The following is a 25427-nucleotide window of genomic DNA, read 5'->3' as shown; positions in this document are numbered from 1 at the left end:
GGCTCTGCATGCGGAGCGACCATGTCCCTTGCGGCTCCGCTGGGGTGGGGTCGTCTGGGATCGTCTCCGAGCTTGCCTTACATCATGGCTAAGTTTGGCTTCTTCTGTCTTCCTTGAACTCTTGGCACGTGGGGCGTTTCTGCAGGCCTCTTACTCCGGAGGCTCCAGCCTCCTATCATTTGGCAGCAGAAGCCCACGGGCTCTTTAGACTTTAACTTTCAAATGGAGCCTCTATCTTTGAAGCCGGATAGACTTGAAGAGGTCAGAGGAGTCGTAAATCAGCCCTTGTTGTGGTGAAACCTCTCCTAGTGTAGATTTGGGAGGAGAATATGCTGGCCTAGCAGCTTTCTGAATGTGGGCCAGGTTGTCGGGCAAAGAAGTGGGACCTGCTAGGTCCTGGGGCTAGACTGTGTAGTGCAGCTGCTTAGTAGCTGTGTGATAGTGGGTGAGTTACTTAGCCTCTCTGAGCTTGTTAATTTATAAAACAGTGATAAAGGGGTCTGTTTCACAGGTAAGTGCTTAGAGCAGTGCCTGGCAAATGAGTGCTGGCATGTTGACCGTTACTGTGTTTGAACTTGACCCTGTGTAAAACAAAAGTAGGTCTTTGGGACCGTTGGGAATTAACACCCCATTAACACCCCCAGTTGTCTCTTTGTCTCTCTCAGCACTTAGTTGGCCGGCTAATTGGCAAGCAGGGGCGGTACGTGAGTTTTTTGAAGCAGACGTCTGGTGCCAAGATCTACATCTCAACACTGCCTTATACCCAGAACATCCAGATCTGCCACATAGAAGGTCAGTGGCAGCTGCCACCCTGCCTTTAGTTTTCTTGCCTGAAGCGTAAAGGATTTGAGTCCTAGTTCTTCCCCTTTTGGAATCTCCGGCTCCAAATGGAGAGCCCTGGTCATCACAGGTGATCTTCAGCCCTCCTCTCCAGCTTAGGTGCTGGAAGGGGCCTCTGCTCCCTCCCCTAGATCTTCTGCCAGGAGAGGCGCGGGCACTCGACGGGCAGGCTGGGGGCCCTGGCTTTATAGTGCCCTGCCTCACGCGCCTCCCTCACAGAGCAGAACGGGATTCCCCTCCCGTCAGTGAGGGCTGGCCTTTCCCATCTGCTAGCCTCCTGTTGCATTCAAAGCATGGATACAGCGGCAGAGGTGCCATTTGAAAGGTCAGTGGGTTTCAAGCCTCTGTAGATGCTTTCCTTCTTAAGGCAGAACTTAGCTGTTTGGCACCTTCAAGATTTACTTGAGCTCTAGGAAAGTCTTGTGGAGCGGGCTGTGTGTGTGAGTGAGTTTGTTTGGTGGTTTGTCCTACCCATGGTGGCTCTCCTCTTCCCCCCATCTAGGCTCCCAGCATCATGTAGACAAGGCGCTGAACCTGATCGGAAAGAAGTTCAAAGAACTGAACCTCACCAACATCTATGCTCCCCCACTGCCGTCCCTGGCCCTGCCTTCTCTTCCGATGACTTCCTGGGTGAGCATGCACCTGGGGGACCAGCTCCTCTTGCCTCTTTTTCACCTCAACTGCTACAAAGCCAGACGTGCCTCCATCCCCAGTTGGAGGGCTGGTTCTCCTTGAGCTCTGCTGCGCTGGCACCTGTTGTATTTTTAAGGCATTTGCCTAGAAAGGATTCTGGTCTACACAGGAGATGGGGTGCCCCCGGCTGGCGTGCGTGTCCTTAAGCTGGTGCTGTGTGCAGAGTCACGGCCTGACCTCTCTGAGGACTGGGGTGGGACCCACCATTGTGGGCTTGGCTGGGCTTGTAACGGGCCCTTGTGTTCCTTGCTCCAAGATGAGCCGGGCCTAGTGGTGGCCCTGGTGAAGGGCTCCCTTTCCCTTCCTTCTCATGGGAGGGACCTAGATTATAAAGGGGAAGAAATTCTCCCCACCAGGCTGTGGGATCCTGGAGACTCTTCGAAGGTTGACCCTGGAGTTGGGCAGGAGGGAAGCTGACGTCTTAGGGCCTCTGTGTGCTGGAGGCCGGGGGGACCCTGGGGCCCGTCACTCGGATCCTCCAACGTGCCTCCAGCTCTGTCGAGCCTCATCTCACTGGTAGAAGAATTGTAGGGCTCTGTAGGCCAAACGACTACTGCATTTCACACATGGGCTGAATGTGCTGCTGCAAGAAAATGGCCTCCCTAGGTTTTGTTTGTGATGGTTGACTTCTCCTAGCCGGTCCAAAGACCCCCATGCCGTGGGTGGAGGGGAGGGAGGTGCTGTTATTTTCCTGTGGGTATTTGGGAGTGGGTTGGCCCCTCTCTGTCTTTTACTAATAATGAGTCAGGAGTTTTCCCCAGCAGCCTCGGACCAGCCCCACTTTAAATTTTAAATAACTGAGCGGTTGTTAGGGCCTCCTCCACTGTGCTCTGTGTGAAGAGGAGAGCCCGGATGTCTTTCAGCCCGCAGCACTCGCGGGGAGGTAGGGAAGTCGGAACTCTTAGCTAGAGGCCTGGCCACCTGACTGGAAGACAGACTAGACATCTTTCTGTGTCCAGGCCACCTAGATGTTGCCTGTAACTTGGCATCAGGAAAACTAGTGTCCAGGGCCAAGTCTTTGAGACTGATCTTAGCCTCTGCGAGGGCCTATACTGTGGGGCCTGGCCGCTGGGCTCATCTGTGTTCCAGCTTGCAGTGGGAACGAGTTGGGAGGGTGTCTGTGGAGAGCATAGAGGAAGAGACTGTAGGACTCAGACTGTGGGTCTTTGCTGGCAGGAAAACAGAGAGACATGCTGTCAAACGGGACGCTCCTGGGGTCCTCCGCAGGGCCACGTGTGCTGGCTGAGGCGCCTGAGGGCCTGCCCACCTCTGTGCCCTGGTAGCTTGTTCTCAGTGGCGCCTCATCCCCTTGCCTTCGCTGGTGCTCCAGTCTCCTCAAGCGTGGTGAGGGGAGCGGAGGCTCTGGCACCTGGAGCCTGCCCCGGCCCCTGCACTACAGCCAGGCTGCCTCCTCCCACCCAGCCCTGAGGCGAGGCCGCCTCTAGTGGTTACTGTCGGCATCGCAGGACAAGGTGTCCCACTTTCCACAGCTGACGTAGTTTTTCTTGACCTTCTGCCATTTGGGTGCCATGTTGCTTTGGGTTGCTAAGCCCTTTTCAAAGACTTGCCAGTTCAGAGACTTGCCCTGGGGCCTCAGGGCTTCTACCCCAAACCCCAGGAGGATTGCTGCAGTGCCTGCTGCCCCTTCTCCTCCGCAGCTCATGCTCCCCGATGGCGTGACCGTGGAGGTGATCGTGGTCAACCAGGTCAACGCTGGGCACTTGTTTGTGCAGCAGCACACGCACCCTACCTTCCATGCACTGCGGAGCCTGGACCAGCAGATGTACCTATGCTACTCCCAGCCCGGGATCCCCACCTTGCCCACCCCAGTGGAAAGTAAGTGCTGCCTTGGGGTCAATGGTGAGCCCTGGGCTCCGGCCAGGCCATGGGGATAGGTTTTGGGGGTGGCCTGTTCTGCCCTTGGTCTTGACCCAGGAGGAGGCTGTTCTGGGATCCTTCATGGGAACAGCATCCCTAAGGGCTTGCCAACAGCATGGAGTCACTGCGGGCTGGCTTATTAGCTAGCCCGATGGAAGTGGCCTTCCCACTGGCCGACGGGCCTGTGTGGTTGGAGTAGAGTTTTAACACACGAATTCTAGCTCTGCCATGTATCTGCTGAACGGGGCTGATGCCAGCCTGTCCCAGGAATCAGGGGTGGGTTGTTCTGTGTTAAGTACCTGATCCAGATGGTGGATCTCCTAGAAGCTCCTGGTGAGCAAGAGGCCTCCATGGTGGGTTGTCTCATCTCCATTTGACAGGTGAGAAAACTGAGCCTCTGAAGTCGAATGACTCGCCCTGGTAACACTTGAGCAAGAACTGGGATCTAAACTCAGCTTGTAGTCTTGAGTCTCTCCTTTGTCACTGTTGTTGCCCGTGTTGGCAAGAACCCAAGCCAGAACATCCCTTCACCTGTTGCTGTCAGGGACTCCTAACTCAGAGCACCCTGAGGGGCTTCAAGGCATTAGAGACACCCGTGAAGTCACCTAGGTCACAGAAATAAGGGATTTAATTTTCCCCAGAGTCTCTACTGTTGCCTCAATCCAGCAGTGAAGACCAGACTGGGATCTAAGTGACTATACCAGGGGTTCCCTTTAAGGGTCAAGGTCAGGACTCAGTGTGCAGCCTGCGGTTCCGTCTGTTCTGGCCCTGCTGCTACAGGCCGGGGTTGGTGACTGCTGGCTGCCAGGGACACGTGTGCTCTGAGCACCTTCCTGAAGCAAAGGCTAGAAGAAGTGGACTTCAGCCTGCAGGTCCCCTTCTGATCAACTTCTGAGTCATCACGGGCCAGAACAGGCCCTAAACACCAGGCCAGTGAGACCTGCCGCATTTAGAGGTTCTTGATTCTTTCTGGGACATTCCCTTAAGAATGTAAATCCCCATTCCCTGAGTTTTAGGTTTTACTTGGTTTCTTCTGGCCAGTCCTTATCTCAGGCTCTGGAAGAATGCGTTTTGGTCTGCAGAGAGAGCTCTTTGGGTGGCATATGTGGGAGGCCAGATTTCCCACATCTAGGTCCTTCCCTTGGCCAGTCTCGGGCTCCAGGGAGGCTGTGGGGGCTTCTTGCCATTCTCCTGCCCCGTGGGGACATAGGACTCGGAGAAGTAATGTGGGGAGGTGGGTAGCACTGACCAGGGTGACCCTTGGTGCCCTGTCCTATGCCAGGATTGTCCACATGCTCTCTTCATGCCCCGCAGTCACGGTCATCTGCGCTGCCCCCGGCCTGGACGGCGCCTGGTGGAGAGCCCAAGTGGTGGCCTCCTACGAGGAGAGCAATGAGGTGGAGATTCGCTACGTGGACTATGGTGGATATAAGAGAGTGAAAGTGGACACGCTCCGGCAGATACGGTGGGTCCACACTCCCTCAGATGAGCACATGACATGCACGTCGGAGGCTGTGTGATCTCTGCAGAACTGCGCAGCTGTACCAAGCCTGGGGCGGAGGCTGACCCTCCTGCGGCCGGCTCTGGTTTGGCAGGTCTGATGAGAACTGACTGCACTGCCTGCCTCAGTCAAACTGAGCTAAAAAGGCCTGTCCTGGGGAGGAGGTCCCCCTGAGCATCATGGGGCAGAAGTGAAGCAGCTTCTCTTTGGGAGTTGGATGCGAGCAGTCCCTCTGAGGTTGGGCTGCAGCAGGGAGGTGGCCTTCGTCCAGGTGTGCCTGAGGCCGCGGCCTCCTGCCCATCGTAGAGGCCTCTGCTTCGCTTTGTCCTGGGTCGCAGGGGGCTCATACCACTAAGCAGAAGATCAGTATTGGCCTGAAGTGGAGTCAGCCTTCAGGTTCATAAACAATGTTTTCCTTACCTTTCTAGGTCTGACTTTGTGACCCTGCCATTCCAGGGAGCAGAGGTCCTTCTGGACAGCGTGATGCCCTTGTCAGGTAACGGACGGGGCCTCCGGCTTGGTGGGAACAGTTGTTGAGAGTAGGTCTTTCTCTTTGAGCACATTCCTTTGCACCGGGAGGGCTTATGTTAATACAGATCATGGCCTCTGATGGAGTTCCTGATTGAGGAATAGGTCTGGCCAAGGCCCAAGGATGTGCATCTCTAACAAGTACTCAGGTGATACTGCTGCTGCTGACCCTGAACCCCCTTTTCAGAACCACCGTTGTGGACTTTACCCAGGCCTCTGACTTAGGAGGTTGTAAACATAGGCACCTTACAGAACATAGTTGAGACCCAGAGTCCTAGCATGTGTGGTGGAGGGCAGGCACTGAGGGCACAGCACTGGTTGGCTGGGCCCTGCCGGACCACTGAGCTGTGTGGGATCTTAGACTAACCGCATCCCCGAGGGTAGGGGCCTAGCAGAGTGGCCCTGGGCAAGTTAGTTAGCCTTGCCATTTTTTTTTTTTTTTAACCCTCTAGAAAATGAGATAGTACCTGTCCTTCAGGGCAGCTGAGGAAATTACATGAACCCAGGAAGTGCTGTGTGGACAGTGGTCAAGTTGTAGCTGTCGATGACCAGCACATTTCCTATTTGTAGGAAACAACCGGTCTGATTATCCCACACTCTTCTAATCTTGTTCTTGTCCAAAGCAGTGAAGTACATTCGAGGCACTACAGTCCCTCCAGAGGCCTGTCAGCCAGCGTGCTGGCCAAGGGCCTCTGTCTCCTTTCCTTTGCTGCTCTGTCCAGCGTCCGTCTCCATTTCTGACATCATCTCCGCAGTCCCGCCCAGCTGACACGCCCCTCCGTCATCGGGCATTCCGCACCTTCTGAACTTGCCTCTCCCATCCTTACCGCCTCTTGCCTTGGCTGTGTCCTTGTACATAACTTTATAATCTGACAACGAGGGCTGCCTCTGTGGCCTGCTGCTTAGATCTGAGGCCTACCTTCAGCACTCCAGGAGCTGGTGGACCTGCAGCCACCACCTTAGTCTCTCTGTTCCCACCTGGAAAGTGGGGATAACATCGCCTTCGTAGGGTGTTGCTCCTTCAGTGGAAGAAGATCTATAACGTTCTCGCCCGCTCAGCACCCAGATGGGTGGTGGTGGCGGCGGCAGTGTCCCCACTGAAGGCAGAGTTTCTGTCCCTGGGGCCCCGCCTGCAGTGGGTGGCAGGTAGCAGAGACACTGTGTGTGTGCCCTTGGAGCGCAGCGGAGGCCTGGCCTTGCTCCTGTCATAGGTGGCTTTTCCAGATGCGGGTCTCCCGTGCCCGGCAGCATCTGAGGCGTCTTGGAAAAGCCCTGGAAGCTGTAAGTCACTGGAGTGCTTTGCCCCGGTGAAGGCCTACATGCTGCTTTTCTCTTTCCCTCTAAAGATGATGAGCACTTCTCACCTGAGGCTGATGCAGCCATGAGCGAGATGACAGGAAACACGGCGCTGCTGGCTCAGGTGTGTGGGTGGGTGGGGGGCGGGGCTCGTGCTGGCTGGGGTCCCTGTAAGTTGCTGCCTGCCTGGCTGGGGCTCCAATGCCTCCTGGCCTCTCTCATCCACGATCTTGGGTTCCTGGGAACTGACCTTTGAATTCCTTTCTCCTTTGTGGCTTGGACCCTGCCTTATGGAAAGGTGCATGGGGGTAGTAGCTTTTAAACACACTTGCTTTTTTTTCTGTTTTTCTAGGTGACAAGTTACAGTCCGACTGGCCTTCCTCTGATTCAGCTATGGAGTGTGGTTGGAAACGAAGTAAGTTCTGTTCATTTCCTTCAAGCTGCTGGCCAGCCGTCATGGCTTGATTTGGGGCCGATCCTGCTGTGGCCTCCTCTGGAGATAGTCAGAAAGTCTAGGCCAGTGCCACCCTCGGGGACCCTAGGATGTCGGGAGAGATTTTGTGGCCACAGTTGGGGGTGGTGATGTCATCTAGCAGGTGGCGGCCAGGGACGGCCGCCCGGAGTCCTGCCGCACACAGACAGGCCCTACAACAAAATGTCTGCGACCCTTCCTGAACCTCATCCAGACCTTTCTGAACCTTCTGTCCATTGGGTTTTCCACTGCGTTTCATGGTATTAAAACTGCAATTTTATTAGTGTATTGTAAAGCCTGTCGTCCTCGACAGGACATTAAGTAAATGTCCCTGTTGGCCTAGAAGGGTCTCGCCCCCTTGTTACTCTCGGGCCTGTCGTGCCCAGTGGTCGCCTGGGACTGTGAGGGAAAACCCCCCCTGGCTTGAGAAAGGGCCCTGGGGGCGGTGGGCAGAGCTCTCAGGGGAACTTTGTTTTTCAGGCGGTGTTGATAAACCGGTCGCTGGTGGAGCGAGGACTTGCCCAGTGGGTAGACAGCTACTATGCGAGCCTCTGACACCCGTTCCCACCGCCTCCTGAGTCTCTTGCACTGTTGATGTTGGGCTGGGCGCTAAGGCAAAGACTTTACATCAAAATAACAAACGTCATCTTCCCCGGAAAGTTCTCTTTTCTTGTGACGCGTCTCTCAGACAAGGGACCGAGGGCGCTCTCAAAGCCATAGGATGGCGTTGAACACGCTGCTCGGCTGAACGTGGTTCCAAGCCTTTAAAAACAAACAAACAAAAGCCGAAGTAGAAAGGGTGGCAGCCAGGCTGTCCTCCACCGCCTGCATTCCGCCGTCCCCCCTGCCTCCCTCGGCAGGACCGGACCACCACGGCCACAGGCCACCGGCCACCCTGCTTGCTTCAGAGGGCTTCTTTTACTTCATGATCTTTCTTCAGGGAGCAAGACGTGAAATCACTGGTGGGTATTGATTACTTGTATAGCTGACGTAAATGAATTTATGGTGTTTAACCAGTTTTTATAAACTTCATCTAGGTCTCTCAGAAGGCAGACTTTTTAATGCATATGTAAATATGAAGCAATCATACCTCTGGCCTTGGTCCCCGGGGTGGGGGAGGGGAGCTGTTATCTTGCCAAGCCTGGTCATAATTTGTAACCATTTTCTATTTGTGCAAACTCTGTAAATATATGTTTAAAAAATGTAATATTTTGTATAAGATACACTGGAGAACAAAGGGAACNTTTTTTTGAAAAATTTTTAAAAAAAAAAAAAAAGAAAAGAAAAGAAAAGAAAAAAACATTGAATTACCTTAAGTGGTGTGTTTTGATTCTTTTTTAGACTGACTTTAGCTTTGTGCGATTTAAGAAAGTAACTTAAACTTATATAAATCTTGAATTGTATACACTGTAGCTTTGAGTCCATTTCTTCGGGCTGAGAAGGGGCGGGGTGGTTGTGTATAGTGGGCTGGAGCGGCCCGTCTAAAGGAGACCCAGGGCTCTTAGGACCTGGGTTAGCCAGAAATTTCCATCCAGCTTTTTCCTCTCCTTGCCCCACAAGGTGGCAGCCACGCTTCCCTTGGCTTCCCTTCGTGAGTGTCTCAGGTAGCCAAGCCTGAGTTTAAGGCACCGGCTTCCACAATTCTTTGGGCATTCTCAGTAGAGGGTTGCAGTTATTTAATGCACTGCAGTGGTGGGAGCCACCTATGCGCGGAGAGCGGAATGCAGTTTTGATCTAAACGCCCCTCCTCTTAAGGCAAAAGTAGGCCCAAGGCCTGTGGCTCGGACCTTTCGGGCCCTTCGGGGCTGTCTGGAGAGCTGAGGCTGCGCAGGGCTCTTTCACCCAGAAGGCATCCTCCCATGGAGCTGCGGCCACTCTCCCCGGCCGTGAGTAGTGCATTCTTGGCAGCCTTTTTTCCTCATCCATGGGATCAGCTGCTGGGACCCACCTCAAGGCAATGAAGTAAATGTAAAATCACGGCCATGGCCCAGGGTGAGCTCTCATTCGGTCTCTGCTGCTGGTAGTCCTAAGTCTCAGGTAATTGGTTGTAACGTTGGCCAACTTGGGTCACACCCAGTCTCCACTTTTTCTATACAGTTTACTTCTGGAGCAGAAACCAGTGTGGGGGAGCCTTCAGCTAGTTTGGGGACAGTCACAAAGCCTGGTGTATAGATTTGACCTTCAGCTTTGGGAGCCATTGAGGGGTTTGACTGGAGGGAACCCCATAGTTCTGGTGCCTGGAGGTGGGGAGAGGGTGGTGGACAAAGGAGACAAAGCCAGGATGGTCCAGACAAGATGGGGACAGGTTGGCCCGACAGGTGATGGGGCAGGAATCCCTTGAGCAAGGCCCCCAGGACGGGGAGGTGGTACAGTGGGGATGAGGAGGTGGGCCACTCAGGTCTTACAGTCTTAGCCTTCGGGGATGGGTCTGTTTAAGGAAGTTTTGGTCTATGCGAGGAAAAGTGAGTTTGGAGGGTGGTGACAGGCATGTACTTTTCGAATAAACCCTTCTCAGATTACAGAGTTCTAAAAAAATTGGCCATTTTGCTGGTAATCTTGTTGCTCTTACAGAGGAGTAGATTGAGGGAGGTCCTTGCTCCCTCATTTGGGACATTGGCCCTCTGGACCAGTGTTATTTTAGACATGTTCTTGATTTTTGCTTAAAGATTTTTGAGAGAATACAAGTGGGGAAGGGGCAGAGAGGGAGACAGAAGATCCAAAGTAGACTCTACACTGACAGCAACAAGCCTGCTGCGGGGCTTGAACTCCCAAACTGTGAGATCGAGACCTGAGCCAGTCAGATGCTCAACTGACTGAGCCACCCAGTGCCCCTAGACATGTTCTTTGAATTTGAATCTAGGGGACAGCTTACGTATGAGTGCTGGAGGGAGACTGGGTAGCCTGCTCTGGGGTGGGGGGGGTGGGGGAGGAGGCCAGTTGTCACCACTGGTGTTTATTACAGCCGCTACCCCTCTGACCCTTGGGGCCCTGCTAGGGGTGGCTGATCCTAGTGGGGTGTCAGTATGAGTTCTGGGGTTGCCGCTGCACCCCGTGCACCCTCACGCATGCCATTAGCTATCACAGGAGTGATGGAGAGCTTACTGGGCAGACGCCATACTATTTGGTAAGGAATACTTGGTCCTCGAGACCCTCCAGTGAGGTGGGGACTGAGCCTGGACATAGATGGTGACTTGAGAAAGCGGTTTGCAGTGGGAGACCTTGAGCCAGGCTGTCACCCCAAGCCCCAGCTCTGAGACCGCGTGAGGATGAATTGTGCTTTGTGCCACATCCGCACATAAAGGCTACACTCGCTAAATCCTCAGCCCGCAGACAAGTTTTGCAACTTAAGCACGGGAAAACACCACAATAGGAGGTACTCACTCAGTCATTTGGCTTGTATGAGAAATTAAAATTTAGGAAACGTAAATAAAGTCAGGAATTACATGCAGCATTGAGGCCAGAGTGAACATTTTGAATCTTTGATGATCCGAAAAGGAAAGAACTCTCCACTGGAAAATGTCCTGTATGGATAGAGAACAGGAAAACTGGATTATTTGTAGATCAGCTGTGTCCAAGAGAAACACGTGAGCCACGTGGGTAATTGAAAGATCTCTAGGAGATCAATAAAAAGGGGAAAAAAACCAGGTGAAATTAATTTTAATAGTTTGCTTAACCCAGCATTTCCACATGTAATGCACATTAGAAATATCGAGATTTTAGTGTTTTCATGCTAAGTCTTTGGAGTCCAGTGTGTGTATTAGGCTTCCAGCCTGTCTTTTCAGACTAAGCACAACTCAGGTGCTTGCTCAGTAGCCACAGGAGGCTGTGGGTTGGGTCCTAGACCATCCCAACGATCATCACTCTACTACTAACTGCCTTGTGTTTGTCCTTATTCAAAACGTTCTAGGTTCTTTTGCACCTATATTTTTCCAGGTGAACTTCAGAATGATTTTTTGGGGGAGGCAATCAGGGTGAACGTTTTACTGACATTTGGACAAAAAATGCATGTCGTTGGTTTGGTATAAAGTTTTACGTCCTATATTAAATCGAACTTGTAAATTCTTCGTATCTGTTGTGTTTTTTTATCTTCTCCTTCCAACTTTTTGTTTTGTGTGTATCTCTGTACTTTCCATTTCCAAGAAAAAAAGTAAAGGAGAGGGTTCTGGTATTGTCTTGTTTTCCTGTTTTTCTTAGCTGGAAACTGGTACCCTGTAAGTAACATTACGTTACTTAGTTTGAAGAAGCTTATGGGTGGTATTTTCTATCCGTGTAAAATATCTTTGGTATTTATTCAGCTTGGTGCTTTTTGTTTTAAATTTTGTGTCTTTTTCTGTCATTTCAGCAGGTGGGTGGATGGCTCGTAAACACACTGCTGGAATTTTTTTTTTTTTTTAGGGAAATCTATGAAGTCAGGTGAATCTGACTTGTTCATTGTGGTCACTGTCGCAATATAACTTGCCATTTAGTTCATTTCTATTATGTTTTCTAATTTTTATTTATTTTTTTGCTTTCCTCTCTCGCTTGAATCGAATTTATCCCTGTAGTAAAATTAGCATTTTAACATCTTGTTCCTATGTTATCAGTAGATAGGAGTAATTCGTCAGTAACACTGAATTTATATTTCTCTGAATTTCACACGATTAAGGCCTCCTTTCTCCCTAGATAAGAAGAAATTCAGCAGAGAGATTTCTGCCCTTCTTCCTACAAGTGTGCCTGTCCACACTTTCTGTGTCCTGGGTTTTGTTAGAATCCTCTAGAACCCAGGTCAGAATTTCACACAGGCCTCTGTCTCAAGAGTTTTGTAATGGTGACCTCAAAGTTCAGTCACTTTGCCGGGAAACATTTTGGCCCAACTTTGTTTCACTAGCTTTATGGCTCATTCTTATGCACCTGTTCTTGAGTTCTTGATTCTGATTCCCTTCTGTCTGGAGTATTACTTTGACTTTTTTTGGTTTTGGTTTTCAGAACACCTTGTATGTCTGAACATTTCTATCTTTTTCTCCTGACAACACCAGCAGTCCTTAGGCCAGGCGTCCCTGCTGGAGTGAATGTCTCCTTGCCAAAAATTCCGCCCTCCGCCCCTCCCTGGAGTGGGACCGTGTGTCCTGTGCTCCTGAGCTCGGGCACAGTCAGTGAGCCGACCAGGGGCGGCGTGTGGCCCATGCAGACCCACGTGTTCTCTACCCCGGCCTAGTCCACACTCCAGGGAGCCGGTGTGAAGACGTGCACAACAGACCTGCAGCCAACCTCCTGGTGGATGTCGGTATGTGAAGCAAGTCTGGCCTAAGTCGCTGAGGTCAAGGTTGTTGTGTTATCCGCAGTCTGTTCTAGCCTGTCCTGATGGATGGTCCCTCGCTCTGGGTCCCTGACGTTTCCTCTGAGGACTCAGAGGCTGCCCCCCCCCCACCATGGGGCTGGGGGCAAGTTCCTTGCTCTCTCTGCCCCAGACTCCCCCATCTGTGAGACGTGGAGGTAAATCAGATGAACACAGAGGCACTTGCCAGCGTTGCCTTAGACCAATCTGTTCTGTAAATAAGAGGCTTCCTGAAGATTCTTGTTAATGAGGCTGGCTTACTTTGTATTTTTACAAAGCAAATTACCTAGGTGAGATCTTGGCTGTTTGTTGCTAGAAATAGGCCCAGCTGACATCTGGTGGGACAGACGCCATTTGAGAAGCCCTGGGAGGCGCCGGAAGGCAGACACCTCCTACCTCAACCTGGGATGGATTTGGTGCCTTTCTCCAGCTCCCTTTACTTCGTGACAGGCAGGAGCTCTGCCTGCTCTCACTGATCCCTTTTTCTCCATTGAGTGCCTGCTGTATGCCGAGCATCTTGCTAGGGGCCTCCATGGAGAGTGCCTGCTGTATACCCTGCATCCTGTTAGGGGCCTCCATTGAGTACCTGCTGCATGCCAAGCAACCTGCTGGGGGCTGCAAGGGTGAATCCCAAACTGACCCATTAGGAAACATCTCTGTGGGAAGGTGGGCTCGGCAACCTCGACACAGACGGTGCTTTCCTGTGCAGGTGCCTTCCCTCACCTCCTCGTGGCACCCTGGCAACCTCTGGGGAGGTGGGGACCGGGCTTCCAATCAGCAGGGCCAGGACTGGGACCCGGGCCTCCCAGACTCTGCTCATACCTGTGTGCGATGCCTCTGCTTCTCTTCCTGGTGAAAGGAATGATGAGTGAGGCTGGCATTGCCGTGTGTCTGGGAGGGCTCCTCGCAGGAGGTGACATAGCGAGACCATCCCCCCCACTGAGGCAGGGGCTGTCCTGTAGCTGGCTCACGGACACTTGGAGAAAGAGGTGGGAAAAGAGAAAGCATGTCGTCACAGGAGGCGGTCTGCAAATATGTCATGTGTCGGAGTCCTGTCTTCTTGTGTTTTCATTTTTTTCTGAACAAGTGATACACACGGTACGTGATTCCAGAGATTTCTAAGGATAACCAGTGAAAGGCTGTCTTCTTGCCCCGTTCCCCACATCACCCGTGTTTCCTCTCGGGGGGAGATGATTCTTCATTTCTCAAGTTTTCTACCAGCGGGTCCATCCCTCACACACACAAAATGATAGCACGGTGTCAACCTCAGGTCACAGACCAGACTTGTGTTTGTAAGTGCAGCTTTAGAGCCACCCCGCCACGGGCATTTGTTATCACGCCGTCTAATGTGCCACAACCACCAGCTTGAGTACCTGCTTGGAGACTGTGCGACCTGCGAGGTCAAAACCACCTAGTGCTTTGCGGAAGGAGTTTGCCCAGCTCCCCCCTGCAAACACTCCTGCTTACTCCCCCCTGTCTAATCAAACTTAAATGCAGCCTTGGTATTTCCTGCCTCTTTTCCAACCACAAACTCTGTAGACTGGGAGAGGGACACAATCTTCGGGTCCCTCAGGTTCTGTCAGGCAGCTCCGTGTCCTGTGTCCTCCGCCCTGGGAGAAGCCTTCTTCCCAGGAGGGTGGTCCAGCACAGAACCCAGCGGAGTCCAGGAAGACCCTGTCTGGGAAGCAAAGTGGGGTCCACAGTCCCAGGGTGTGGCTGCGCCGGGGAGCAGAGCCTCAAGTCCCCACCCTGCCGAACCCACGGCTTCGTTTTAGTAAGACTCCCCGGTGACTTCTGCACCCATGCAGGTGTGAGAAGTGCAGCTCTAGGGCACAGTGCCCCGCCCTGGCTGCATATCGGAATCACTTCGAAAACTACCAGTGCCCAGGACCCAGTCTCAGGGGCGCAGATTTAATTCGTTCGGGCTGCAGCCTGGGCACTGAGATACATTTTTGTTTTTTAATTACTACTTTTGGAGTTTGACACATGCATTAAAATACATAAAGCGCACAGTTCTCGAGTGTAGAACACAATGTGTTTTTATGTAAGACACACCTGGGTCACCGTAGTCAGGTGAAGACAGGGGAACATTTCCAGAATTCCAGGAGGTTCCCTTGGGCCCTTTCCTGGCCAGTGACCTCTCACCAGGTAACCATTATTCTTTGACCACCGTAAGATTGGTTTTGCCTGTTCTAGAACTTTGTACGAACCTTGCATCATGCTTCCCCTCGCCCTGTGGGTGTGTCTCCTGCATGAATATACCACTTTTTTACCCATTCTTTCATTAATGTTCATGTAGGTTTCCCTTTGGGACTGTAATGAATAGAGCGGCTATGATTCATTCTTAGGTTTTTGGTGGACGTATATATTCATTTNGTATTTATTTGCACACTGAGATTTCCAAAATCTCACCGGGGGGGACCTGACCAGCTCAGCGGTAGAGATGTGACTCTTGATCTCAGGGTCCCGAGTTTGAGCCCCATGCTGGGTGTAAAGATTACTTAAATAAGTAATTTAAAAAAATAAAATCTTTTAAAAAAAAGCATCTCAGGGGTGCCTGGGTGGCTTAGTCGGTTAAGCGTCCGACTTTCGCTTAGGTCATGATCTCGCGGTTCGTGGGTTCGAGCCCCGCGTCGGGCTCTGTGCTGACTGCCAGCTCAGAGCCTGGAGCCTGTTTCAGTCTGTGACTCCTTCTCTCTCTGACCCTCCCCTGCTCACGCTGTCTCTCTCTCTCTCTCCTAGAAATAAATAAAACATTAAAAAAAAAAAAAAGCATCTCACCAGGTGGCTCCGATGTGCTGCTGGAGCTGAGAGTTCTGCTCCAGGGAGATCACTCTGAGCTCTTAAAACAGAGCTGCCCTTCCGAGTGCTTCCTTCTTGCTTTTCCCAGTGGCCTTCCCAGAAATCCCCCATTCGCTTCTGCTGCTTGAGCCCTGTCTAACCAGATGCGTGGTTCCAGGCCAATCCCACCCCATCTCCGAATCCACTGCATCCCTGTGGGCGGATTCCAGCCTCACCCCAATATCTCTCCCTAGACCCTCCTCTTGCTCACTCTCCCCCAGGGCATCCTCTGGGCCCTCTGGACATGTGGCTGTGGTGGTGGTAGAGTCCAATTCCCAGAGCCACCTCGAGAGCACTGACGGAGGGCTGGCATCAAAAGCCGGCATAAAGCATGGGAAGCACTTAGCAAGGGCCTGGTGGAAGGCATTCAAGTCACTGACGCCTGCATACAGAGAATAGAATGTCTCCGTCTGCTCACAGTTTCCATGCATCGAGAACTGTGCCGCCAACATGACAGCCACGGCCACACGCGGCTCTCGAGCCCTTGAAGCATGGAGGTGTGTTGTAAACCTTAACTATATGCTTTGTGAGAAAAAGCATGATTACAGGAAAAGAATGAAAGATTGTGGTTATAGTGGGTTAAATATGATCAGTCACACGTTTCTGCTTTAAAATTTTTTTAATGTTTATTTTTGAGAGAGAGAGAGAGAGAGACAGAGAACAAGTACTCCAGTGTTTCTGCTTTTGAAAGGGTGGCTGATGGGGCACCTGGGTGGCTCAGTCAGTTAAGCTTAGGACTTTGGCTCAGGTCATGATCTCACAGTTTATGAGTTCGAGCCTCGCGTCAGGCTCTGCTGACAGCCCAGAGCCTGGAGCCTGCTTTGGATTTTGTCTCCTTCTCTCTCTGCCCCTCCCCCACTCACACTCTGTCTCTCTCAAAAATAAATAAACATTAAAAAATTAAAAAATAAAAATAAAAGGTGGTTGGTGGACATGTCTGCATCACATGTGGCCCCTGTCATTTGTGGGGACAGCACTGTGTAGAGGAACACTGTTAGAGGAAGTCACGCTCTTTCAGATGTTTCTCAAGTTGGGGCTCAGGCTCTTTGCTTCAGAATTTACCTGGAGTGCTTGTTAAAAACATACATTGCTGGGCACCTAGGTGGCTCAGTCAGTTAGGCATCTGACTTCAGCTCAGGTCATAATCTCATGGTTTATGGGTTCGGGCCCCACATCAGTCTCTGTCAGCTCAGAGCCTGGAGTCTGCTTCAGATTCTGTGTGTCCCTCTCTCTCTATCCTTCCCCGACTCGTGCTCTGTCTCTCTCAAAAGTAAACACTAAAAAAATTATTTATTTTGAGAGAGAGCAGGTGGAGGGGCAGAGAGAGGGAGAGAGAGAAAGATCCCAAGTAGGCTCTGTGCTGTCAGCACGAAGCCTGACTTGGGGCCTGAACTCAGGGCCCGTGAGATCATGACCTGAGCCAAAATCAAGAGTTGGACGCTTAACCGGCTAAACCACAGATGCCCTCGATTTTCCTCTTAAAAGTATGCTTCTTGGTTTCAGATGGGGAAGAGATGAAACACTTTTTATTTCCTACCTTCTTGACTCGGCTGCCTGGAGTGCTCAGGACCAAGTTTTGGGTTAAATTAGAGTTCAAGTGTTGTGGGACTTCGGTGGCTGGTGTGTCTGCCACTGCGTCAGAGCTGCCCCTCCTTTGGTTAGTATTTAGAGGACACGCGCGAGGGTCCGTTTGCACCGTGACATTTCTGGTCTCAAAAGACTTCAATCTCAGTTCTTCCCGGAGTTTGTTCAGAGGATGAAAGGAAACAATTTCATTTCAATAAAAAGCTTACCAAAAATGTAGAGGTAAGAAGAGTGAATACACTCTACTCAAGCCATGAAGTTCTGGAGGTGTGTCTCCAATGTGGAAAGGGTCTCCCAATGTGCCCCGCACGGATTGCTGCCACTGCGGTCTTGAACCACTAGATGGCGCCACAGCACAAGTTTCTGGAAAGATGCCCTCCCTCTACCTGCCTTCTCTGGCTGTCTTAGAACAGCGGTTATCTCATTCTGAGAACTTACCAGAAATGCAAGTTCTACCTCAGACCCACTGAATCAGAAACTCTGTGTGTGTTATAAATGTTTATTTTTGAGAGAGAGACAGACTGCAAGAGGGGGAGGGGCAGAAAGAGAAAGGGAGACACTGAATCCAAAGCAGGCTCCAGGCTCTTAGCTGTCATCACGGAGCCGGACGCGGGGCTCGAACTCACCAACCGCGAGATCATGACCTGAGCCGAAGTCGGACGCTTAACCGACTGAGCCACCCAGGCGCCCCCAGAACCTGTTAAAACATGCCGTCCAGGTGGTTCTGATTGCACATTTAGGTTTGAAATCCCTGTCCTAGGATCGACCTTGGGGTAGCTTTGGTGGATGCAAGCAGGAGGTGGGATTGGGGGCTTACGGAGAGGGGCTAGCACTGAGATTGGGGGTGGAGGGTGCAGCGGGAGGGGGAGAGTGAAGGCGACCAGCACAGAAACAACCCCAAATTGTCCAAATTCCGACAGGTCTTGTGCGAATCAGGGAGCAGTTAAGGGACAAGAATAGCAAATTTGTGTTTATTTTTAGGTACAGCTGTCAAATGGTGTCAGTTGGGTGGATGGTATGGAGGGCATTGGGTAACCCCCACTGTAGATGGAGGGTCAGATCCAGGAGCAGAAACCCAGAGGCCAGGCTATGTCATGGCTCTTTACCTCTGCCCGTTCTGAAATTTCACCCAAGCCCCACTGTGCTAATGGACTAAAGCCTTCCAGCCCTTCTGAGACAGTCCAGGAAAATGGACGCTCAGAACTCAAAAAGAAGCTCTGGACTTGGTGGAAAAAAACCACTAGTGAATTAAAATCTTATTTCTATCTTTTCAATCCCGTCTGTATCCTAAGGGGAGTTAAGTGCCAGAATGAATTTATATCTTTTCTTTTTTTTCGACGCAGACAAAAATTTCTTTTGCAGGTGGCTCCTGGCCCTTCAAAGGGGCAATGCATCATGCAAATACTTTTCTTCAGCTATGACGTGTACAGTTTAGTTTGATTTATTTTTGATGTCAGAAACAAAATGGAAAGTTAGCGCTTTAAAAATGAGCATGGCTGGCTGAATAAATAAATAATATGCTCTTGGCCAGAACCTGCCAGTGCCTCCTTAATTGTCCATTGATTCTTTAATTCTCTGTACTTTAACATCTACGGAAATTAAGAGGCCACGGAGCTTGGAGATGTCTTTTGTTAAACAAATTAAGGGAGCTGGGTTTCAGAAGGTGTAGCCCCTCCTCGGCTTTGACCCAGGCTTTAAAGGCAGGCAGACGAAAGCCAGATGCCCTCCGGTGGGTGGTTTCTTCCAGAGCCTGGAGCGACAGTCGCCTTGGTTTTCCAGCCATGAATATTTATGACAGACACCCGGACCTGAGCACGTATAGAACACGGTGCAACTTGCCAACAGGGGCACCGCGTGTCCGTCCTGTGGTTTTCCGGGGCGTCCGAAGTGCCTTGGCATGGTCACCCCCTGGAAGGTGTGGGGGCCCATGTTTGGATCCTGGTGGAGGAGCCTGGGTAGACCCAGTCAGAGGGCCTAGAGGGTGTCTTCCATTTCTCTCAGGGAAAGAAACACTTCCGGGAGGAAGTCCCATTTCCAGGCTGGACAGGAGCACCCGCCAATCCCACCGTCCTCAGGGGAGGCCCCTGATGCCGCCCAGAAAGACTTCCAGAGCCCATGGGTCTGCAGAGACTCCGGCTCACTGCCACCCTCGGCTTTCAGCAACTGCTGTTCCAAACTCTGGAAGGTTCTACCTCTCTCCCCTCTGAGCCTCTGCAAGGGCTGTGTCCCCCTGATGGGTCTCTCCTTCTTCTAATAGGCGGAGGCTTCCTCCTCCAGGAAGTAGTCCCCAGCCCTCGCCCCCAGCCTCCCACTTGCAGGATGCAGGCTCCCTCCTCCCCAGAGCACACCCTTCTCCGGGGCGACATCCCCTCCTGGTGGTGGAGTCCCCTGAGAGCACCGCGCGCATCTTTTGTTTCTGTGACTCCAGCAGGTGAACCAGGAAGCAGAACATCAGAGGCCCTCAAAAATGTTGGTTGAATGTATAATGATTGAGTGCATTTGCCTTCAGGCAGATACCACCTCCCTTAACAGGATGCAATGCCCAGAAGGGAATTCCAAGGCTCTTGCCTTGTCCTGGTTCTTGGTGCTCAAGCCTCTGAGTTGGGAGCCCTTACTTATGCCCCCTGCCTGGTCCCCTGCCTGCGGGTAGAGCTGCCTGCAGGTGGGGGAGGAGGGGAGGAGGAGGCTAAATGAGAAAACGCGCGCAGAGCGATGGGCAGGCCGCTCATGCCCGTGGCGGGGAGGTGTGGACAGGTGGCGCCGGTCCTGCCTCAGGTGGACCCAGGCTGGGTCTGGCAGTTCCCGTGCGAGGGCATTCGGCACAAAAGACGTATCCTGCTGGGTTTGAGGCCCTGGAACATGAGGTATCTGACCACGGGTGTGTGCCACCGAGACCCAAACCTCCCAGTTTCGAAGCCTGTATGGATGCCCAGGGGGTTGGCATACTGGCTAAGAGCTGTGTGATCTCAGGGAAGTTACTTAACCTCTCTGGGCCTCAGTTTGCTCATCTGTCAACTAGGGTCACCTCAAACAGTGTGAATTTCCTGGCATCTAGGATGCACTTGATAAATATTTGGTTATTATTTGTGCCTTGGGCTCACTGCACAGGGTAGGCGTGAGGGTAAGATCTAGAGAAGTCTGTCAGGCCAGGCATCCTTGCTTCTATGGGCTCTTGCAGGATTGGGTCCACCTCCTCTTTCTGGGTCCAGGAGGCCCATCATTCCCTCCACACCGACGACCCCACACCGACGACCCGTCTCCTCTCTGCTCATCCCCCGGAACCGCCATGGGATGCCTCCTTAGCTGTAATTACGGCAGCAGGGATCCCCAGGCCATAATTACATACAGCCTGCCCCCAGGCCCCTGTCCCCAAAAGTCCTTTCCTTCCAGCTGGGCTGTGGGGAGAGGCACGTGTCCCCAGCTGGCCGCCCCCGAGACCCCCTCGCCCACCTCTCCGCTTCAGCCTAAATTCCCCTTTCCATCGGTGTTGCCTTCATTCCCTTAGGATGCTTGCCCTTCTGCTTACGAAGCAGCATCTCGGCCCCTGTCAACACCCCTTGCCTTGTGTGCCCTGCAGCCCCCCCCACCCCCGCAATTAGGATTCCCTCCCCAGCTCAAGTCAAAAGTCTTTGTTCTTCTCCCTGAACGATCAGGTTAATTTCTACCCACTGTTTATTCAGCCTCTGTACTGACTGGCTTGCTACTTATGCAGCCCCCAGAGGGAGAGATTGGGGACACTGAGCCCCAGTTTAGGACAGGAAGGAAAGACCCTTCAGAGCGTGAAGGGGCAAGGCAGGGATGCGGAGCCCCCAGCTCCCGGGCATGTGGGCGTGAGCAGGGGAGAAGGGACTCCAAGTGCGGTGGCTTGCCAATCTCAGGGACTGCTTTTTGGGTTAGCGTGTGGATACATTCCCACGGGGACTTAAAACCCTGTCTACATAGTAGAGGCGGGACAAATAGCTGTCAGTGGCCACGGCTACCTCTCTGTGGTCTCTGGTTCCGCCCGGCGATTTGAGTATGGGACAGGTACTGGGCAGACAGGATGAACAGGGAGAGTGCAAAGGGGAGAGAGAGATGGAGGGGCGGGGGAGGGCTGGGTTGGGGTGGCTGAGGAGAATTCACCCCCCCATCACCTTCTCAACCAGGACAGCCTGAAGAATGATACCCTGTCATTTTAAGCTGTTTGCCATGAAGTGCCGTGTCATCCCTTAGTCTTCATGGAAAATTCAGTTTTTAGGCATCAGCCTTGTATACGAGCTGCTTAGGGTGTGTGGAGGGAGGAGATGTTGTGTCTCGTTTGTGAACTAATGGCAGGGTGCAGGGAAAGCCACAGCCAGGGGGTAGAGCCAAGAGCAAGAGCTGGGGGTGGCTGGCCGTCCAGAACTTCAAGCTGCTGGGAATTGGGAGAAATCTTAGGGAATCTGTGGAACCGGGCAGTCAGATCAATGTTATCCCTTACGGAGCCACGAGACTGCAGCTGCCATCTGGGATTCTCTATGCAAATACACACACACACACACACACACACACACAATATATATATATATATATAAAATGTACACGTGCAAGATTATACATCATATACGACATGAACACATATATAGTAGGTATAGATATATTCATAAATGTATAGAATCACAAAAGAAGGGGCGCCTAGGTGGCTCAGTTGGTTAAGTGTCCGACTTCTACTCAGGTCATGATCTCACAGTTTGTGAGTTTGAGCCCCACGTTGGGCTCTGTGCTGGCAGCTCAAATCCTGGAGCCTGCTTTGGATTGTGTGTCTGCCTCTCTCTCTGCCTCTCCCCTGCTTGTGCTCTGTCTCTCTCGTTAAAAAATAAACTCTCTCTCTCTTCCTCCCTCTTGCTCTCTCTCTCAAAAATAAATAAAACACTAAAAAATTTAAAAGAAAAGTATCCTAACTGGAAAACTTTATTTAATTGTGAAAATAATTTGTAAAGCGCCCAAGTAATTAACACATATTACTTCCTTTTACCTTTTCCAATAGAGCCACCATAAAGTTTGTTAGAATTGTCTTTTATAGGCGCCTGGGTGGCTCAGTCGGTTAAGTGTCCGACTTCGGCTCAGGTCATGATCTCAAGTTTGTGAGTTCAAGCCCCACGTTGAGCTCTGTGCTGACAGCTCAGAGCCTGGAGCCTGCTTCAGATTCTGTGTCTCTGTGCCTCCCTGCTCATGCTTTCTCTCTCTCTCTCAAAAATAAAATAAACATTAAAAAAATAAAAAAAAGAACCACATAAAAGAGATAAAATGTAAAAGACATAAAAGCTAAATATGTTCACATGATACACATATGGCACATATAGAAGTACACATTATAGTATGATAATCATGTTTATAATCATAATATACATAAACTATAGAACACGTAAGAATGTTTTAAGCGTGTATAATTTAAGTATATCCACAAAATAGTGTAGACATAAAATCTTGGGACACCAGACAAAGTCTTCTATTTTTCCCACTGTGACAATCTCTAGCTCTTATTTGGAGTGTTTTTAGTCCATTTACATTTTTCAACTTTATTGCTGTATCGTCGGTGTATGGTAAGTTGCACGTATTTAAGGTACGCAACTTGGTAAGATTTGACGTGGATGCACCCGTGGACGCTCTGCCGCAGACAAGACAATGAGCGTATCCGTCACCCCCAGTCGTTTGCTCGAGTCCCTCTGTCCTACCCGCACCCCGTCCCCAGGCAGCCCATACCCGGCCAAATGTCACTGGAGATTAGTTTGTGTTTTCCGCGGTTTCATGTGACTGGAATTACGCAATACGTACTCCTCCACCTGCCTTCTTTGGTTCAGCCTCATGTTGGAGGCTCATCCATGTTGGCGCGGGCGTCGGCGCCTCTTGCCTCGTTTTGCTGCGTTCCACTGAATGGATGTACCGCGCTTTTTCTGTCCAGCCACGTGTGCAAGGACATTTGGCTTTCATCTTCAATCTCCCACCCTCGCCATGCCATGAGCTGTCTCTTACCAGGGTTTTCCTCATTCCTTAAGGGCACCAAGGGCTGCAGGGGTCATTTCTCTGGGGGTTGGTAAGTTCAGGACCTGCTGCCACCAGCACCAGGGGACATATTCCCCCCCACCCCGACTCTGCCTTCATTGGCTCATCCTCAGGGCAGCCTGGGCCCTGGGTGTGGGGCGCAGGCTAACGCTGGTCCTTGTATCCGTGGCTTCTCAGTGAGTGGTTCAGGAGCGGTCCTGGAGGCCGCCGAGCACAGCGTCCAGGCTGGCCCTGCTCTACCTGTTTGTTCCACGCCAGACAGAATTGTGCCTCTCAGCTCTTGCAGGGCCTAGTTCAGGCCTCCCCAGAGGTGCACACTGGTCAGACTCCTGCAAAAGCTCACACACGAATGCACAGCCCCTGCTGCTGAGCCAGGGCCTCCTTGCTGTCCCCCCCGCCCCCCGCCGAGGGTCTCCAGCAATTTCTGAAAGGCTTTGGGCTTTCCCTGCCCTGGGCAGGTCTTCATGTTCCATCCAGCCTCCTGACTGGTCTCTCCCTCTTATTCAGTCCCCTGCACAGCTCCTCAAACACACAGGTGTGTTTCTGCCTCAGGGCCTTTGCACTTGCTTTCCCTGTGGCCTTTCATTTCCCCCCTTCCCTGTCTTGTTTTTTCTCTAGGCACCACCATCTAACACACCATATAGTTAAAAAAATTTTTTTTGAACTTTTATTTATTTGAGAGAGAGAGAGAGAGAGAGAGAGAGCATGAGCAGGGGAGGGGCAGAGAAAGAGGGAGATACAGAATCCGAAGCAGTCTCCACGCTCTGAGCTGTCAGCACAGAGCCTTATGCGGGGCTCGAACTCACAAACCACGAGATCATGCATGACCTGAGCCAAAGTCAGATGCTTAACTGACTGAGCCACTCAGGTGCCCGTAACACACCGTACAGTTTACTTCTCTCTCCGTTTGTCATTGTCTCCTCTGCCAGAATATAAGCTCCGTGAAGGCAGGAATTTGTCCACTTTATTCACTGGTGTTCCCGGCTCCTAGAGTACTGCTGGCATGCAGCAGCTCGAAAGAAAGAATGTAGAAATGAACGCCTGGCTCAGGTTCATTTCCTTGAAGAAGAGCATCCCCTGCCCCCACCCCCAGGGTGAACAGTCAGATGCAATTTCAACCCAAGACGGGTGTGAAACTTCCACGCTGAGAGCTGAGGGCACCTGGCTCTCCTCAGCGAGTCCTAACAGACCTGCTCTGCACAACAGACTGGGCTGTCGGTCCCTGCGGAGTCTCTACAAGCTTTGTTTCCTTCCTTCCCCACCCCCCACAAACCTTCCTACCATTTCAGTCTGCAAAATAGATACAAGTGGCATTTTATCACTATAAACCTGCAGGTTTGCATTTATAACATTTATTTATAAAATGAGGAAACTGGGATTGAGGAAAATGGAAGTTGGACTAATTGCAGGGTGGTATCCTGGGTTGACTGGATCCTGGAACAGCAAAAGGACATTAGTAGACAAACCAGTGACACCTCTTTTGCTAAGTATGTGGGTGCCTCTGTTTCAACAAGCGTACATCACACATGAGAGCAAATCTTAGGAGAAACTGAAACTGGGTGGAGGGGATTCAGGAGCCCGGGAGACTCTCTTTACAACATTCGTGTGACTCTAAAACTACCAAAAAAAAGAGAAGTTTACTTAAAAATGTTTATTGCATTAGCACAGAAAACTTAACAAGTAAACAAAATCGACACATTTGACATTACGGGCAACAACGATCATCTTGCAAAACATACAAATCATCCCTATGTTTTGCTTTGGTTGCACAATATTGAAAGCAATCTCGACTCAGCTAAGCGGTTGAAAATGGCAACAGATTTTGACAGCTGCTTGCCTTGCGGTCTCAGGATGTGCTCTAATTAAACTGAGAAGGCAGAGAGCTCGTTCTGAGTTCTGTAGAATACGTGTGCCATCGGTGGGGTGCCAGTCTCGAACGGGTTAGTGTTTTATACGAAGCACGCTGGAGTGTGTGTGCTGTCCCTACAGTTTTTTAAAAGTTAAAACTATTTTTGAAAGATGTTTGCAGGGGTGCCTGGGTGGCTTAGTCGGTTAAGCGTCCGACTTTCGCTTAGGTCATGATCTCGCGGTTCGTGGGTTCGAGCCCCGCGTCGGGCTCTGTGCTGACTGCCAGCTCAGAGCCTGGAGCCTGTTTCAGTCTGTGACTCCCTCTCTCTCTGACCCTCCCCTGCTCACGCTGTCTCTCTCTCTCTCTCTCTCCTAAGAAATAAATAAAACATTAAAAAAAAAAAGAAAGAAAGATGTTTGCAGAACCCGGGAAGCACCTCTATGGCTTTGCCAGGCAGTTTGAAAAACACTGGCTGAATTACAAATTCCCATTTTGCAGGTGAAGAAACCGAGGTCTGGCCAGGAGAAGGGACTAGGGGTTTGCAAACCCAGGACTAGCCCAGGTTGTCATACTTCCAGCCACAAGGTTTATTTCTATGAATGGATGTAAC

General features: G+C 51.4%; 1 protein-coding gene across 6 annotated transcripts in view; it reads left to right on the top strand.

Annotated features, from left to right (window-relative positions):
• AKAP1 (A-kinase anchoring protein 1) overlaps positions 1-7867 on the top strand; it is a 29946-nt gene extending 22079 nt beyond the window's left edge. For 4 of the 6 annotated variants that reach the window (XM_077762856.1, XM_077762855.1, XM_077762859.1 and 1 more), the window contains 8 exons: positions 666-792; positions 1343-1470; positions 3192-3369; positions 4726-4876; positions 5341-5408; positions 6787-6860; positions 7089-7151; positions 7689-7867. In XM_077762856.1, coding sequence (XP_077618982.1) covers positions 666-792; positions 1343-1470; positions 3192-3369; positions 4726-4876; positions 5341-5408; positions 6787-6860; positions 7089-7151; positions 7689-7763 — 864 coding nt within the window. In that variant the 3' untranslated portion in view covers positions 7764-7867. Of the gene's footprint in view, positions 1-665; positions 793-1342; positions 1471-3191; positions 3370-4191; positions 4285-4693; positions 4877-5340; positions 5409-6786; positions 6861-7088; positions 7152-7688 lie in introns of those variants that run through there. The other 2 variants (XM_077762860.1, XM_077762861.1) reach the window with 2 other exon arrangements.
• The last annotated feature ends 17560 nt before the right edge of the window (positions 7868-25427 follow it).

The sequence above is a fragment of the Crocuta crocuta genome, unplaced genomic scaffold, assembly GCF_008692635.1.
Source record: "Crocuta crocuta isolate KB4526 unplaced genomic scaffold, BGI_CrCroc_1.0 scaffold144, whole genome shotgun sequence".
In the NCBI taxonomy this organism is placed as follows: domain Eukaryota; kingdom Metazoa; phylum Chordata; class Mammalia; order Carnivora; family Hyaenidae; genus Crocuta; species Crocuta crocuta.
The sequence above is the reverse complement of the archived record's forward strand: the minus strand, read 5'-3'. Positions and strand labels throughout refer to the sequence as shown.